At 30.4% G+C, this 19,225-nt stretch overlaps 1 protein-coding gene across 8 annotated transcripts in view; it reads right to left on the bottom strand.

Annotated features, from left to right (window-relative positions):
* Nucleotides 1-3,996: 3,996 nt before the first annotated feature.
* Nucleotides 3,997-19,225, bottom strand: part of LOC141461229 (dynein axonemal heavy chain 3-like) — a 55,532-nt gene continuing 40,303 nt past the window's right edge. For 4 of the 8 annotated variants that reach the window (XM_074142030.1, XM_074142034.1, XM_074142032.1 and 1 more), the window contains exons 50-69: nucleotides 18,817-18,956; nucleotides 18,377-18,578; nucleotides 17,232-17,390; nucleotides 16,019-16,167; nucleotides 15,711-15,947; nucleotides 14,269-14,460; nucleotides 14,020-14,181; nucleotides 13,809-13,945; nucleotides 13,409-13,583; nucleotides 11,953-12,159; nucleotides 11,661-11,868; nucleotides 9,822-10,072; nucleotides 9,589-9,746; nucleotides 8,522-8,681; nucleotides 8,190-8,378; nucleotides 6,744-6,952; nucleotides 5,552-5,762; nucleotides 5,284-5,322; nucleotides 4,389-4,502; nucleotides 3,997-4,219 (exon numbers count right to left, since the gene is read on the bottom strand). In XM_074142030.1, coding sequence (XP_073998131.1) covers nucleotides 4,037-4,219; nucleotides 4,389-4,502; nucleotides 5,284-5,322; nucleotides 5,552-5,762; nucleotides 6,744-6,952; nucleotides 8,190-8,378; nucleotides 8,522-8,681; nucleotides 9,589-9,746; nucleotides 9,822-10,072; nucleotides 11,661-11,868; nucleotides 11,953-12,159; nucleotides 13,409-13,583; nucleotides 13,809-13,945; nucleotides 14,020-14,181; nucleotides 14,269-14,460; nucleotides 15,711-15,947; nucleotides 16,019-16,167; nucleotides 17,232-17,390; nucleotides 18,377-18,578; nucleotides 18,817-18,956 — 3,482 coding nt within the window. In that variant the 3' untranslated portion in view covers nucleotides 3,997-4,036. The other 4 variants (XM_074142035.1, XM_074142036.1, XM_074142037.1 and 1 more) reach the window with 4 other exon arrangements.

Below are 19,225 nucleotides of genomic sequence, written 5' to 3'. Positions count from 1 at the left end.
ATTTAGAACTGGTAGACATGCAGCAGGCATGCTCTGTCAAGCCGGGTTAGCAAATGGCGCAAAATTTGAATCAATTTTAATTAAAGAAAGTATATTTATCCAAATAATTAAAATAAAAACATTTATGATTGTCTTATACTAAGTATAAAAAAGTGCATATAAATGTAATAATTGTCTTTGTTTATACATTAAGTAGGTTACATTTGTTAATTATGAATTAACTGAAATAAAAGGTTAAAATAGTTTTGTTAAAACAGTGAAAGGAAAGTTTCGAGATTTATTTTGTACTATACAATGTTTAAACCTAATCACAAATCTCATGTAGCTGTAAATAAAAACAAAAAAGAAAAAAAAAGAAGTTAATTTATCAAGCTTCACAATTAGCTCAGACGTCCTGGCTGATCAATAAGAGAAAGCAGGGTCTGTTTGTAAGATCGTTGGCAGGATACATAGCAACTAAAATTATTTCTCTTTTTTCACAAGAAAACATTAAGATACCTAAACGTAATTAATAAACAGGTTTAAGTAAAGTCTTAAACTTTTTTTCCATAAGTCAGTTTCTTTCAGATTTGACTATTGTTGCACTGATACAAATCACTTTTTTAGAGTCAATATTTCATCCACTTGCACCTATTGTATCAAATAATGAGAGCAAATAATAAGCAGTAACCGTTCTTTCCTATTCTAACGTGTTGCATTACTCACCAACCTAATATTTCAAAGATAAAAAAATGATATACATAGGTTGAAGAAAAAATGTAATTTTACTTTATCTCCATAATTTTTGTGACCTTTCTACTTAATTCAGAATTTTTATTTATTTTTTCCCCAGAGATAAAGCTTTTTGCATGATCCTCTTACTTGATGTGTGGACCGTAACAAATGTGATCTCTCGTCACTTCTTTAATCTTGAGACAAAGAGAGATTTGAGGGCTCTACTTCCACAATTTGATAGAGGTAATTGGATATTATCATATTCGGTCTCCAACCACTTACTCTGTGAAGCTGCCTATGAGTAAATTAGCAGCAACGTACTAAGGGCGCAGCTCGCTTCAGCCAGTTTATCAAGTGCCAACCTTGTAGATACATCAGCGTCGACATTGCTAGCACTACGAGAATTTAGAAATAACAATGCAATGAATAATTTAACTGTAATTTCCTCCAAAATCGAGCGGCAGAACACATTCGTTACATCTTATTATCACCATTTAGTTCTCAATAAAAACTTTCAAATCATGTTATAAAATTTGACTGCGTTTTACTTCTTTAATCCATTCATTGAAATGCAAATTTGTAATTTATTGCAGCATTTAATATAAATTTCGATATTATTATAACTGCACTGTTAAATAAGACTTCATTATATGATTAGCAGCTATTTTAAGGCATCGTAATAAAATTAATCTTTCTACAGAATTCAAGGCATTCCAATCGTTTTTCTATAATTAAATAATAAATTCTATAATTTAAATTTTCCTCTGATTATGAATAACCTGATGGCTTTATCTACTGTCAAATTTTTTGTTTCATTAAAAGGAAATTGAAAATTATTACTTAGAATCTAGCATTTTTTTGCCCTTGTTTCCATAAACCTTAATGAGTTTAATTTCTGTCCGCTAAGATGCTTAAAAAAGCATTTATGAATTAAATGTTAACACAAAATTTTAGAAATCTAAGGATAAATTTTTGGCTTATTTTACTATTCCAACCTGTTTTCAGCAACTGTTCATATTGCTACTAAGCAGATTGTTCAACACAAAAAAATAAAATAAAATAAAATAAAATAAAAGATATCTCCTTATTTTATGTTTTAATACTGTTTTTTAGATCAAAGATTGAACAAAAAAACTTGAGTTTACTAACTTCGGTCAATTGGTACGTTAAACAACTAACAGCTTTATCAAATTATTACATTAAATATTATAATATTACTAAAGCTTTATTGCTATTTCTTTACTGCAATCTAAACTAGGTGGTCCTTCTAACGAGAGTAAGACACTGAAGCATTTAAACGAACCAATGTCTTGTTCACATCCTACCTAATTTGTTTTGTCAATACAAAAATACAGGATCTTCTGTGATAAGCGACTCCTTTTTCAAATTCCTATTAAATTTAGTCTAATCTGGAGAAGGAACAGATGAATGTTGCGAGTTCTATACCATAAAGCGTGTGCACTCTGAACTGGACCTGCCTTTGAATTAAGTTAAATAGCACTTTCGCATTAGGTTTTGACACTCTTTTCACAACAATGAAGTTATAAAAAAGAAATTAAACAAAATAATTTAAAATAAGAAAAAACATTATCAAGCCATCGTATTTTAATAATTTCATATTCCTAGTTTTTAATTTTTATTACTTTCGAGTGATGGTTTGTCGAGTTCCGACGAGAAATTATTCTTACCACTACCCACTTCCTCAAAAGTAGGCGAACGGATTCGAAACAGGTAAAAAGTACTTTATAGGATTCTCCCATTCCGGACGTAGTCAGGTCACATGTTCACCAAGTCTGCTTTCCAATAGTCTCCTTCCTAGTCTTCGCTGATCTTTCTCTCCTGCTACTCCTCAGAGGGTTCCATTTCTTCACCTCCACATGTCTATCTTCCGGGACAATTTTGAAGTGCCCGTATTATTAAGTTTATTTTCGCAAAACTTTTATTACCTTTCTCACAATCAAATTCCTAATTTATTTCATTCTGGTGTATCCAGTAATCCGTTTCTATTCATTCTAAATTGCTACACTCAATTCATTACAGAGCTTCTGCGTCGATGTCTAAGGTAAGAACCCCGTCTATTATTGCGTGAATAATTTTTTTTACTACCTTTAGATATTTTGGTTTCTCACTATTGGATGAACATTCTAACTGCTGCAGGTTAGGACCTGCTGAGCTCTCATGCTTCCTTCTGCATCCTAACAAGGGAGACTTCAGGACTGATCCCAAATACTAAAGCGACTTAACTCGTTCAAATGTCTCCTTTTACCTGTAAAAATATCTTTGAAAGTTACTTTCATTCTTCTTCTTCTTTTTTTTTTTAACCAATACTTTTTTAATATTTAATAAAAGAAAACAAATAATTCTTTATCACAATTAAACTCAAAAAATATATTTCTCCATTAAAATGTAGAGATTACGCCTGTAATCACACATCACAACGCGGAAAAAAGCAATATTTGGATTCAATTGAGAAAGGTCGACCATCAGAAAAATGTCTATTTGCAGGAAGTGTGTTTCGCTTTATAGAAAACAAGGAACTTCCTCGCAAAAACTTCATAAATTCATGTCGTCGCAAACCCGCCGGGGGTTTGTGTGCGCCACCGTATCAGAACCTAGCGTAACGTAATTGCGCCGCTACCAGTGTAAGCACCGACAAAAATCAAATGTATGCGGCGGGGTTGAAAGTTTGGAATTTACAATAAACTATTATTTTTGGTTGCTGGCTCCACATTTCGGGTGGATCTCTTAGATTTAATTAAGATTCTCAGAACTTACATCTTCTGGATTAAATATTAATATTAAGAATTAATTAATTTAAGTCGGCTAGAATAAATCCAACAAGAATTATATCAACAAATTAATTAACTACATTAAATAAAATCAACCAAATTGAATGAATAAACGCTAATAAACTAATTCATCAAATCAATACATTAAAAACTCTACCTCCTAACACTCGATTGAGCGCTTTTCTTAAATTGGTGGCGCCAACTCGACCAAATCATGTTTCACTTAATAATCACGAAGGTCCTTTTGTCCTCGACTGCTTATTTCGCAACTAACCATGTCTGATAACTCTTCCACATCTGCAACCTGTGATAGCGTGGAAATTATCTGGGAAGAGAGCCAAATCCAGAAAAGAGAAGTAAAAAAAAAAAATAGCTATATAGTTAACAAATAAAAAAAAAGTCCTGAGGATTTACTTAAAGAGAGAGACTTATTTGATGTTCAGCTATGCGTAATATTTACATTATCTTCGATTTTTTTAAAGGAAATAATAGATCTATGTATATATATATTTATTAATAGTTTTAATTGTTTATTAATCATCAAGTTGACACAAACTGGCTACTCCACGATTAATCCAATGCTGTTCTGGTTTATTTGAAGGTAAATCCACGTACATAATAAAATTGGTAGAATGTCCTGTAGTAGACAGTACTCCACGTCTAGCTGAAGTTTTGTAGCAAGGACATTTGTAAACAGCTTTCGGTACAAAATTTGCCTACACACAAATAATAAAAATAATACTAATAATAATGGATACAGATTTTTTCCTACTCTCGTCGGTGACGAGACACGAAGCAAAAAAAAAAAAGTAAAAAAATATCTGACATATATCACAAATTTAAGCTAATGGTACAATTTTTTTTACTTATATAAAATATGTATACCTTTATTCCAGGTTTGTACCAAATGACTGGTATTGTTTCGAATAAAATCTTTGGAAGAGACTCATCTAAAAAGTTAATTTGTTTATTCCACCGACAACCTTCCAAGAAAAGTCCCTACAAAAAAACAGAATATATAAGTGTAAGTAAATACACATATACAACATGTTCAGCTTTTCTAAATTTTAAATGTGCCAGGTTCCAGTTGGGCCAAGAAAGATATCACTGTGTGAACCTGTAGAAATACATTATGTTTAGAGACCAGTCTCGTTTTAGTTGGTGACGAACTCATCGAAATTTGACGTGAGAAGGTTCTAGAATATAAGGACACACACTCTATACACTCTATACTATTATGTAGACGAAATTTAAGACCGTTTTGAAACCTTGAAGTATGATAATGGTACCATCGTTAACGAATTAGCAATCGTTTTTAATTCTTGCGGTTTTTACCCCATGAAAGACAACATTCTATTGAGTTTTGTTATGAAAGTTTCTGGATTGTAACTGCACTTCTCCTGAAAAGTGAAATGTTTTTTGGGATGCAGTCAGTAAATTGAAGCTCAAACATTGCTAGAATAGTTTAATAAAGTATTGTCATATAAATTTTAAAAAAATCAATTTTATTGAGCATAAATCTTTTATTAAAATAGTTTCTTCAAATAGCGAAAATTTCGTATTACAGCTAACGAACATAAGAGAATTCTTAATAAGAAAATATCGCAAGTGTTTCATTTTTTCCCCTACTGTTAAAAACTTAGAAAATCACAGATAGGAAGAACGAAAGGAAGTTTATGACTGGTACTGATTTCATTATACTTCCTAAAAGTGTAAAATACACTTTCTGCTATACAGATAAAAAAAAAGAGTGCTCGATCAAATAACAAATTTTGCATACCTCAACAAAAACACTAAACTCCTCCTCCTCATGTTTTTGCTGCGTGTATCAAAAAAAGAAATCAAATCATAAAAAAAAACACAAAACAAAACAAAAAACATAAGTTACGTCAAATTTTATACAAAGAAATTTTGCTTATAAATACATTAATCGGTGAACAAAAAGTAATATTTTACTTTAAAAAGTTTCACTAAGGAATGTTTAAGTATTTCTAAAGAGTCCTTATCATTTTACAGATAAATAATTAAAATTACTATCATGCACTAACAGAGCAAAATACTCCAATTTGTGGTGCGCTGCTTGCATTGTTATCAAATTGAGTTACAGTAAATTCAAATCCAAGTTGATCTATAGAAATTTTCCATTTTCTTGAAAAATTCTGTAATACTCCTGATAAAAATGATTGAGTAAAGTAAAATCCAGGCAACCAAAATACATTTGGTATTCCTTCCTCAATCCAAGTGTTAAAAAAATTTAATCTAAAAAGAAATAAATAATATTTTATTATTAATAAAACTTAGAAATTAAAATTATTCACTGCTAAAAAATGGCAATTTTTTCAAATATTTGAAATCAAGACTTCAAATCGGCTTGATTATCAACAATCCAAAAAATAAAAATAAAAAATTAATATTTATTAGTTTGGCTAAATTATATTTGAATAATTCAGAGTGATTATACTACAGTTAATAATGAACCATTGCAGGTTTTAAAGTTTTTAGTAATATTAACTCTTTGGCAAGATAAAATGAGCCGTATCGAACAACTTGTGAACGATTCTTCATTTGGTTAAGTCCACAGTGCTGGACAATTTCGTTGATGTTATGTACACGCATGTTCATGGTATCTTCTTACCAGTTTCTGACTGTTACTCATCAAAAGAGGTAAATTAATCAGTTTTGTGAGGAGACTTCACTTATGTTACCTCACACAACACTTGCTGACTGAATGAGAGAGGTTACGTGGTGGGTATGTTTGATACATTCAAAATGTTAATGTATCGTAAAACAATTAGTTAAAATAATGAAATATAATTAATGAACCTTTAAACACCCAGAACCCTTTAAAAAATTTAATTTAAACAGTTCTGTATGTTTGTTTTGTATTTGCAAAATGCTTTCGAGTTGTATTTTATACAGAGGCATGTGAATTTAGTAGAAAACACTAAATTCTGTTCAGGCCCGAGTATACTGTGTTTTATAGTCCTCCAGCTATTGGTAGGACGAATTCCTAACTAATGGCTGGTGTCACTTCAAAGATTAGGGGTGGGCGGAAAACAATCTGCCTGCGTTAATTTTTTGTATAGTCGCTGACTAACCAAGCTATCTACTTATCTATGTATGTTAACTTCTTGCGAACATGTATGAAAAAACTTGTTTTATGATTGTAAAAAAGTATTAATAAAATAAAAATATTCATAGAAATAATTTTTAAAATACTTAAATCAAAACTAAACTTACCTTAAGATAAGATCGTTAATATAACTGCCAAGTGGTTTCAATGATGGATATGACTTACTAGCCCACATGTTAGGAACTTTTCCTACAAGCATACTGTAATTTACTTCTTCAAGAGCGGCTGACATTAGTACCAAACCTTTTACAGCTTTAACCACTTCCTTCAATGATTTCACTATCACAGCAATTAAACGATTATATCTAATTAACTCCTAAGAAAGGCAAAATTGTTACATAAATAATAAGATTTGTGCATACAATTCAAAAAATGTAAAATCTTATAAAAATAATAAGAGGAATTTCATTACAATTCATTACTTATTGTAAAATAATTATTAGAATTCGATCTGAATCGGAATAATTTACAAGGAGAAATGTTAATTTTGAGAATTTCATGAAAACTCTATAGAATTAAAAATAACTGGACTGTAAATGGAATGACCATTTAAGATCTCTACCGATCTAAGAAAAAATTAATTAAAAAATTCAAATTCCAGTCTTTTTAAAAATACATAATGTAGTTATCATTTAACTCATATTTGTTGGTATGCCATAAAGTATGAATTTATACATACATAATCACTTTCAGAATATTTTACAAAAGCCACATAAATCCATTGGGATAACCTGCATTATTCCGTTTCACACAAGCAAGCTTACACTGATACATTAAACATACACGTTTTCTGGTAATACAAACGTAATTTATCATACGAAGATAAAAGGAATCATGGAAAATAATACATTGTTTGAAAGCCCATTAAACAAGGAAACTTTTACAAAAAGTGCCAGCACCTAGGTCTGATAATGATCACGTAAGGACCGAATGAGTTTTCTTAAAAATTACGATTACTATTATTTTTCCAGCATTCGGAGGAAGATTGAGGCTGTTTGGAGAATAACATATGCTTCAAAATGGAATCAATTTTTAGAAAATTTATCTGTCTTTCTAACGTGTCATCAGAATCGAATTCGGACTAAAACTTTCTGAGTAATAACAATTTTATTGGAAAAAAGTAATGATTTTAGAAAAAAACTTTAAAGTGACGTCACTCAAGAACAGAGGAAAATATGAAGTTGGCCAATACGTCATTGAACTCCACTTTAGATATACTACACCCAGTAGGCCTATGGACAATACTTACTGGCTCACCCTGTATACAGCATTCTAGTTTAATAACAAATTATCACAAAAACAATTAAAGACATCAAAAAGACAGAAAAATTACACCTGGCTATACTAAACGTTAATGTGTACATTTGTATGATTAATACGCTAGTTCCAAAAACCAAGATTGAACCAACACCATCTACAATTTTAATTTCTATAACTTTATTGATACAAGATAACACAGTTAATAGCATAATCATGCTGAATATGCAAGGGGAAAACCTGGTCTTGTGAGTGAAACTGAATTTCCAACATTAGTAAAATAATAATAAGCTTACCTGCCTCAATACAGTGTTCATACTTTGACTATAAACTGTTGGATACTTTTTCTCAATCTCAAGAACATTAAATTCCGGAGGTAGTTTATTTAAAATATCAGCAGATAATTCGGAAATCATTTCTTCAGTATCTCCAATGCCAGCCCCAGCTGTAATTTCTGCCTGAGTTTTTAGAATACTACCTAACAACTAAACCATATTTTATTATTATCATAGATTTATATGGGCTAGTTAACGAAATGAAATTAAAATATACTTGAATATTTTCTAGAAATTCACATTAATAAATATTAAACATAAAATATCACTCAATTATTTTAAATACTTCCTACCTCATTTGTTTCTTTATTGTTTTTTGTAATATCTGCATTCTCATGAAGACCGAATACTTCAGGATGTGGTATAAATGGTAATGTTTCTATATATTTTAAAATGCCATCATAATCCGTTTTATCTGGTATATAATAAGTACCACTTGGTGAAAATGCGTAACTAAAAAATAATTCTAATTAATAACAGTATGTTTTGTTTTTGCCAAAATTATACTAAAAATAAATAAATAAAAAGTTGCATTGGAAACATATCAGAATTTTCATAAATGATAAAACCTAAAAATCGCGGAGAAAGAGAGATTGATGGTATGAAATGTGTAGACATAAATTTGTAAATGTCGCAACAGCAAGAAAACAGAAACTGCAAAGACTTGATGAAGAATCATGGCATTCTTAAGTTATAATAACTACATATGTTTTAGCAGTTTAAATTAAAATTATTAGAAGGTAAATAAGATTAATGTGCCAGGCTTAAATGCCAATCTCAAAATGTTTCTGCAGAATGTGTAAGTTTGGCAGGGAATCTATAAAATTAAATTTGGTTTCTAGGTTCGACCGAATAGGTTCAATAAGATTATTTACAATAGATTAAAGTCCTAAAGAGCTCATTAAGATAACCATCTATCATCCATAAATTAAAACAGCTATTACATAAATAGAACAATTTCTAACTTTACATTTTTTTTTAATCGATTTAGAACAATTAAAAAATCATTTCGTGAAAAATACTTTAGGATCCCGAGTTCCGATTGGAAAGGAATCAAGATTTGTTTAAAAAATAAAACATAGAGGTATGAACACTGATAAATCCTAATAAATTGAATACTTGATTCAATCCGTAAAACTGAAAATAATCGATATAATTACTATTGCACATTTCTGTCATCTATTTGCTATTACAATTTGACGTTTGTACCATCTTCAAATATTTGTGTCACATTCGTTTAGCGGATTTAACCAGCAATAATAAAAATTCTAACTGTTCGCACTACTTTAGATTTATTTCAGACAAAATCACCAACATATATAAAATCATCAAAATGTTATAGTTTTGTTTTTGTACATACTTATCTTCTGTGACCACTTGATTGTTATAGTAAATGGATAAAATAGAATTTAAAAGTCGCCTATCCTTATCATCAGTTACTCTTCCCCCATAATTACATTCACCAGTTAAATACAATAATGCGTCAAAAGGCACCTCATCATAATCACTTATAAACATCTGTGAAAAAAAGTCCTTAATGAAGTAAACTTTGAATAATGGCACCAAATGTCAAAATAAAATTATCAAAATTACCTGTAATTGTGAGACACTTATTTTTAAATCGGACTCATTAAACTCATACAGAATATTCCAGCCAAGTGGACCAAATTTCCTTCTTTCTTGTACTACTGCATGGAAGAAACAAAGTGAAAACAATAATTTTTGCCAGGAATTAACCACCGAACAACCTTGAAAGAATCTAGGGTCTGATATAGGATCCATCAGATAAGACCTATATAAGTTTGCCTTTAGCCCTTTCGGCGGTTCATTGGTCATTTTCACGCCTGTAAAAATAACATAAAGTTCACAATTAATAATTTTCCATGCTAACAATGTTTTCTTTTTATTTACATACCTCTTTTTGTCAACCAGTCAACAATATATAGTTTCGTTTTAATAATTAACTAAAAATTCTAAAAAAAAAGTGAGAAATTAATGAGCAAATGATTACTAATACTAGTGATACTACTAACCCTTGCTGTCCACTGGACATTAAATCAGGTTTTTTTTTTGTTTTTTTTAAACCAAAGAAACTCTTTAGGGCATTCACCGTCCATAATTATTCGCTCAATTAGTTCGCGCATTTAACAAGAAGTTTATTACTTTAGAAACACTGAAATAAAATGAACCTGACGTAAACTAAATTTAAAAGAGGTTTGTGTCATTATGGTCCAGATTTAAAAAAAAAAATAGTTTAACGTATCCAAACAAGTTTTTCTTACAAAATTCAGTCTTAAAATTGCCAAATTTTATTAAAAATTCATTTGTATTTACTCATAAATTCGAAGCGAACTAAACGAATGGCTTCGTTGAGAATATATAAAGGACACCACTAATGTACCTCATCAAAAATAACAATGGCTTTAAAAAGTTTACAAAATTAATTATTCCTAACCCGTCTAAAGCAAGATGCGAAAAAAATGATATAAATAAACTAAGAATTTAAAAATTTTTGTTAAATGCTTTTCGAAAAAGGATCGCAGGGATTTACTATAAAAACCTCATGCCTCTTAAATTTTTGAACAAGTTAGTGATTCTGTTCCAATAGGTGAACAACAAGTAACTATATTCAACGATATTCAAATATATTGTAGTATATTCAAAATATATAATATATTAAACTATATTCAAAATTTAATAAAAAATTTGTAATAGGAAACCTTGGCTTTTTAAAAATTAACTTAAAATGTTTCAAAATTTCAATTACTAAAACAATGCTTTGATATTTCAATTACTAAAACAATTTCATATATTATTTTTTCTTCAAATTCCAATCCAAATACAATAATGGATTTATTTATTTAACCTTCTCTTTCTGTAATTTATATTTTGAACTCTGGTTAGTCTGAAAATCTCGTCTTTCTTATTTTGCCAATCGCTTTAGCCCAGATATTGCACCAAAGAGTAACTATCTGAGTTACGGAAGTGTGCTTTTTTACGTGTCGAAACATTAGTTGGATAAGAAGGACAACATTTAAAGATCTAATCCCAACAAACCTGAGTTCAAACATAAATATATAAAAATAAATCCATAGAACTACTTCCAGACAATTGAAACATCTCACAGGAAACAGAATCACAGTAATCCTCAGAATAGGTCTCAGTAGGGTTGTAGTAAGCTTTGTTACATTTCCAGTTGAGTCCAACTCTATTTGGTCTACAAGGCGATATGTCACAATAAACTTTATAAAGTTTACCTGAATTTTACCACATTGCATTGTCTCAAATAGTTCAAAAATTAAAAGGGCAGAGGCAAGTTGAATTAGCTTGTATAATAACAACTTACAGTTGTATTTCCGGTAATTGTTATTAAATATAAGAACTTTTTTTACTACTGAAGATCAAGAGGCAGAATAAAGTTTTCAAACTAACCATTCTGTAGAATCGACACAGGAAATGCTTCGGATGGATAGCTTGTTAGCCAAATTCTAAATTTTGTGTGCGTTTTTGCAGGAACAACAACCTCGTCACAAATTTTATCTAATTGTTCCATCCAACTAACAGCCAAATGACAATTTTGTAGAATTACCCACTGTCCAGAAACTATTGCAGAATCTATCATACGGGCTGCAACTGGTCCCTGAAATATAATATGTTTATAAAATTTTTAATAAAACTGATTGAAACAATTATTTAAAGAAAAAACAAAACTTTTATTACTGACCTGACCCTGGCCAAGTGATATAGTCAAAAGGCTTGTTCGAGATATATTCATATCATCAGCAAATTTCAACAAACTAGCCATTGGATCTGAACCAGGTGACAGAATGAACACCAGTGGTGAACAACAGTTTGAGTCATTATACGATTCCAGCAGGTTAAAAGGTGGTGGTTCGACATATAACTTACTCATTCTATCTACAATGTACTGCTATAGAAGAAAAAATACAAGAATTAAAGTAAATTTTATTTTTTCTACCTTGGCGTAGGGATTAATTTAATTAATCATTCTCTTTCGTCTATATAAAGCTATTTTGTCTTGAATGACGGAATACTGCGCTATGTATAATTCAAAAGGTAGACTCAGAATAAGGTTTGCACATTGGTAACGGATTGCAAGGCCAGATAGGTTTCGAGTATTAATTCAGAATGAAGTTCTGCACAAAACCGAGGGATTTCAAAAAGTGGAGATAAAAAAGAGGGCGTCCTTCAAGTTGAATTACTAATTTCTATTGGTGTGACTTTGGTAAAGTTTCTCAATTCAAGAAGTAACCAGCAGTTTTGCCCTGTTATCTTCAGTATAATTAATGTCGAACTTGGAAAGATTATTGTTATGCAATTATGTTTTGAAGTTGCAATTTGCAAGAACAGAGCCTATTTTTGTTTTTCAAAGCAGTGTTAGCTCTAGTTTCATAACCAGTTGATGTCACCACATGCTAAGAGTACATGTACATTGGCGCTAGACTCAATGTTCCTATAATTTTAAGTTTAATAAACATCATAACCAAACATCTGATGGGTAATTTCTTACAATAAACGCATAAAAATGAAGTATTAAGCGAAGTGACAGAATACTAATTTCGCCCAACATAATAAAATTCACATAACTACAGTGCCGAACAAAAGTCTACATACACCACAATATTTCGGGAATTTTCAAAATAAAGAATTATTAGAGTAAAAAATGTGACAAACATTTGTAACTATTGTTACTAAATATATATATATATGAGAGATGAAAAGACCTCTGCCATCTCCAGCATATAAATAAAAAGATCGGACTTCATGCCTGAACTAAAGTCCACATACAGAATTGATAAATTCAATATTATAATAATACTTACTAGTTAGGGTAAATCTTAATATTTACAAATTTATTAGTTTTAGTTGAAACGTGTTATTATTAAGTTAAGAAACGTGTTAAGAATTTATTATTATTTAAAATGGTTCACCAAAGAAAGGAAATTCCTGTGTCAGAACGCAGATTAATAGTTAAATTAAATAATCAAGGATTTTCATATCGTAACATAGCAAACATTATTCAAAGATATCCTTTCCGACCGAGATAAAAGACAAATTTTCAGGCTGTATGCAGACTTTTGTTCGGCACTGTATGTATCATTGGAATATATACATAAACCCCATTAAATGATTTTGTTTGTTTTTTTGTCTCATATTACCTGTGCAGCCGGCACTACTTTGTCAGAACGAATGCATCTCAATATTACCAACCAAATTAGATTTCTAATATTGGTAAAAGGTTCTGGAGGTGAAATGCTAACTGGATCAAAAGCGTCATAGAAACGTTTCCATTGTGAATTGTTTTTTTCCACAGATGTTTTGAATTTTTCCATCCTAAAACAGCGAATTCAAGAATTTTTCTATCAACAATCAAATAAAGTCTTAACTAAGTTTAAGTATAAGTTTATTTAAAGTATAAGTATTTAAAGTATAAGTTTATAAACCAAACAAGTGAGTACTGATACATAGGGTCCACATTGGCTAGATCTGAGATACAAAAGAACAATACAGACGAATGTTTAGAAAGGTTTTTTGAGGGGGGAAAAAATGTATGCTTACCCAGGCAAAGCACTTGCTCTCACTACTTCTGCCCATGATTTATCTCCAAGCCATTCTGGACTAGGATTAGGATAAAGATTTTCTAAAGCAACACCTCCCGTTAAAAAAAATGCGAATAATTCTTCATTAATTAAACCCTAAACAAAAATTTATAAAATAAAGAATGTTTTCTAAAAGAAGGCAAATATTTTATTACATATAAAATACTCACCTTACTTCTCTCAATGCCTATACAAAGGACGAAAGAAAATGTCAATTTATCTTTTTCAAAAAGCGAACGACATACATTTCTATAAATACTCAATGTGAAGAATTCGTTAAGATTAAAGATCCGTTTTTCTAAATTATCACTCTTTTCACTAAGTTTTATAGCCTGAAACATTTATGTGCATAATAAAGGCTAATAAAAGAAAGTTTAGTTTCAATGACCTTAGCGTTAATAAAGAAAGCAATTACTTACCTGAAAGTATAAGTTTATAAACCAAACAAGTGAGTACTGATACATAGGGTCCACATTGGCTAGATCTGAGATACAAAAGAACAATACAGACGAATGTTTAGATACAGGTATATAATGGTTTCTAGCATGGTCTATTTCAAATTCAGTAGTTGCAGCTACTTCTTGCTTCTTCAGGATGGTCTCAGACAGTATCTAACAAAAAAATTAAGATGTACAACAATCTAAATTACAGATTAAGAGTTCAAATGTTTTAAAATTATGCTAGAGAAGTTCAATTCAGTTTCCGTAAGCAAGAAATAAACAAATGCAGAAACAAACAAACTAACTTTTAAGTAATAAATCCCAAAAAATTTTGGCCGTTTCCATTTTCCACTCTTATAACACCTTTAATTCTAAATGATGGCATTTCCTTAACTATTTTAGTCAAGATATAATAGATAAGAAAGTAATTTAAAAATTTACTTGATGAACTAGAATTCATGTTACAATTCTTCAATAACTTTAAATATTTAACGCCAATTTTTTTTAAGAATGAAAATTTTCTTATTCAAAAATTGAATATTAAGTCAGAACTAAACGACAGGTTATCTTGAACTGAATATTATCGATAGACATGTGTATGTCGACCAATATAATATCGATGATGTCACGAAGTTTGCTCTAAACCAATAACTACAGAACGGATACTGACAAAAATAAAAAAACTGACTGAGCAATATAGAATCACATGAGACGGTACAATATGAAATGCATTAGGCCAAAAAAAAAAAAAAAAAAGAAAAGAAGAAGAAAAAATAAGGCACAAGGAGACCAAAGACGTTGGATATCTTATTATCATTTTTCCCACTGGCAATAAAATAATAATTGGTCAAATAAAATAATAAAATTAGCAGAGTCATATTAAGTTTGACACCAGCTCAATTTAGATTTCAAATTAGAATTTAGAAATAATCAACCGTAGACTAAAAGTGACCTCAATGAAATTGCGTACTATTTATTTAACTGTTATTTATTCACGGACCAACTGGGTCTAACATAAAAGTAATGAAGGTATAAAGTTATAAAATGCATCTAATGTAGGGCTACATATAAAAAATGGCTCCAGTGGGAGATCCATTAGATTGAAGTGTCATTCCCAAGGTCTGCGAATACCTGTAATACAGGGCAGTTTTATATTCGCACATAAAAATTAGATAACAAAAGTGTTTGGTTCCTCACAGGAAATAAAAAACTAATGAATGACTGACCTTAGATGTTGACGCACCTTAATTTAAAAAATATAATTTAAAAACAAAAAAGCAAATATTTAGGGGCTGAAATAATTGATAGATCTTATAATATTTTGAACTAGACAAAAGGGAAGTCTTGAATATAAGTAGCTTGTGGCTAAAACCACAGTTGATGTCTGAGCGAAGTAATATACCTTACACATAGCAATGTACCTTTGACTGAGACAGAGTTTGAATAGCGGTTTCATTTTCTAATATATTTCCTTCAGCCTGCGATAGCACTCGGAGAATCTCGTCTTCTAGTTCTTTCAGTTGTTTTTTATTTTCGGCACTTTCAATAATTAAAGCATTTTTCTTTTCCTCCAAATCTGGTTTTTCTTCAGCTACTACAATACCCAAAAGCTGGTCTTCCAAACCTTGAGGAGTAATCATAAAATTTATCAAGGTGACCTAAAAAAAAGAAATAATTAAATAACAATAAATACTACAAGAAATTAAATTTTCACTTCAGAAAAACATACCTTGACGGCAATTTCTGGAAGATAATGAGGATTTCGTAAACGCGTTGTTATGTAGAAGCGGAAATTTGGATGGTATTGGAGAAGACTATCGCCAACTTTTAGATACGACATACCTCCTTGGTGGTAAAAATTCTTCAGTAGTACTGGCTCTGTTAGATAAAAATTGTTTATTAATCATACTCGTACATCAGTCCTGGTAGGGACCTAAGGCAGGAACCTCAAAAGAACCAGCCAAGTTTTTGAATCCTTCTGAAAGTCAATACAGTTAACCTTGATATAATTTTGATGGAGATAACTTAGTAAAGGCATATCCTTATATAATTGAAGAGTTTTTAAAGAACACATCAATACGATAAAAATATCTAAATCTAGGACGAATTTAACCCTTTGCAGACGATCCTTTTTGGTACTTAGGAAGTTAGCAACTCGCAGGGTTTATTAATTCTAAATGTAAGATATTATTCAAATATAAATATTCTTAACAAACATAGTTAATTATCATGTGAAAATATGTGTGTATCTTAGGTGCATCTGTAATATTAACTTCACTACAAAATATGAAAACATACTCATCTCACGCAGTAACACGCGACCCTTTATGCATCCTGTGAGAGCGCTTAAAACTTGGCTAGGGTGCTTCCTTAGAAGTGGATGATAAAATTAATGTTGATAAATCACAAAAAGATTGCACTCACTGAGTGGTGAGTATAGTAATATAGTAAAGTGTTAATTTGATGCTACATTTGCTTGGAATATAAGATGCAATTTTGAAATCACGTCAAAAAAAAAGTTTTAAATTTACTTTCATTAGTTACAGAATTGCAAGCTTTTTTAAAATAATTTTTAAATTTTGGAGCGTCATCTCACAAGTTGACTTCAGATGATCAATGGCATACCGATCCTTTTTTAAAAGCATTGTCGGAGCATCGGCTTCTGGAGATTTAATTCGTTAACGGATGCTTGGTACATATGTGTGTAAAAAATTGCCAAAAAAAAAATCTATATTGAGACACTGAAACAAAAACCCCTTGGATACTTAAGGGCGTTGGGCTAAAAAATATTATTTAGACCATGAGGTTTCTTAAATTTGAGTATTGTTTTTACTGCATTAAAATTATACTCCCTTAAATAAAAACCAATATTTAATTAAATCGCAGAAATTGTCTGCTCAAGTTTGTAACTTCTGTTGGTTAGCCTTCAAAATATTACTAACCAAGACTAGCGTCAATCCCTTCCAAGATATTTTCTAATAAGACGGGCAATCCATGTTCTATACAGACTTCAACTTTTCTCATGTAATTTGCATCTGTTAACTTAATCACGGATAAATGATTATCTTTTTCCATGCTTTTAATCCATTTATTGGCTTGTCCTAAAATATAACAAAATTCAGAAAACAGTTACGTTTAAAAAAGATATTGTTTGAAAGTAATTGAATTAAATGAAAGGGTTTTGCTCAGGCCGCGTTGGTCGTTTGGAAACCGAGCCACATGACCTCAATAATTATTCTTTTATTCAGAATCTTAATGTCGATTACTCAGATCACTGCATTGGAATTGTTCGTGAACTACAGTTGTGTTCATTTTTTTCCAATTAATGGATCTCTCTTTCTTGTCTTCCTTAATCAGATTATAACCCTCAACTACAAGTTTTTAAAAAATGTATTTACTTAATTTTTATGGCTTATAAGGTTAATGAAGAGTAAGAGAATGCTTTTAATGGTCGAATAAACCATTATTTATTAAAACTATGGGATCTAGGGAATCTATTTTGATAATAGAGACTAATTTTGACAGTATTTAGCAATTATCACAATAGTGAAATATGACTAATGATGTGTAATAGAGAAAGGTAATAAAAAGATGGTCATGTCCAAAACGCATGATATCAAGTGAACACATGAATCTTAAACGAACCTACAATAAACTTAAGAGTGGGGTAAATCATAGGAAACTATAGTTTGGTCTGCATTATTGTGTAAGCGTTTTCTGATCAGCAGAACGTAGATTCGTTCGCAATAATATCAAAAAAATTAATAAAATAAAAACACCGGAATGAAGGTAATAATCAGATCAAAGAAAGGTAAACAATTCATTAAAAGAAAGTGAAAATAAATGTAGTTCATGTAGTTCCAACTCTCAAACACTGGTAAACAAATTACAAAAAAATGAATAAAAAATAAACATAGTGAGAGCTATTGTGACCTACATAAAAGCGGATGACAAGAGAAAAGAGATTACAAGTCGAGCTCAAGTGAGAATTACTTTAGTGAGGACAATGGTTCGGCACTAAAGCGACCACATGCCAAAGCGCATAAAAATATAACCATTTTAATAAAATATTAATGAACACACTAACCCTGTGGATCAATCATAAGGGACCACCTACGAGCGCTGTGTACAATAATTCCATTTTCCACAGAAAAATTATCTTTTGGTAAACCAAAAATATTCCAAGCTCGGATCTTTACTGGATCACCGAGAGTGACTATCATAGAAAATTGTGAAGAACATGGTATTTCAAGTTCTTTACAAAGCTGATTCCATTCTTGAATCAATTCCTTCATAGGAGAACACAAAATATTAAATAGTTATTTGGAATCAAACATTCTCACAATTATATCTTATTAAACGTCCTACTAAACATGATCAACAATATCCTTTTGGTGAACATCCTTTTTAGAAAATTTGCCACCATTTTCAAAGGGATCACATCTAAATGCTTTTACTCAATTTTGATAAGTTGAAGTAGTAAATTTTGATAAAATAGTGAAGTAGTGAAAAAACAAGTATTCTTACCGTTCTAAATGTAACTGTGAACGCTCCCAAATAAGCAACCACACCTGAAGAAAGTAGAACATCCCCAATGGCATTGATCAACGTAAACTTCAACGTTTCAGCCGTTTCACTCCACCTCTTCTTTTCACCTCCCAATCCACCTTAAATATTGTCACCAAAAAATAAGTAAGTTTTTATTGTTCAATTTTAGAAGAAAGTGGATTAAAGAGTTCTTTTTAAACTTCTCAAGGTTTAAAGTAGATTTTGTGATTATGTTCAATATAAAAACATCTCCTGCAATTTTAAAATATCAATTAAGACATTTTTAAGAATCTCATTTCATCAGATTTTGAAGAATTACATTATTTTTTCAGATGATTTTTCTCTAATTATTAGAAAAAGGCTTTATTGGTGCACAAATATGAAGATT

The sequence above is a fragment of the Rhodnius prolixus genome, unplaced genomic scaffold, assembly GCF_049639745.1.
Source record: "Rhodnius prolixus isolate KJV_2025 unplaced genomic scaffold, Rpr scaffold_6, whole genome shotgun sequence".
NCBI classification, from domain to species: domain Eukaryota; kingdom Metazoa; phylum Arthropoda; class Insecta; order Hemiptera; family Reduviidae; genus Rhodnius; species Rhodnius prolixus.
Note: the sequence above shows the minus strand (reverse complement) of the source record. Positions and strands in the feature narration are given on the sequence as shown.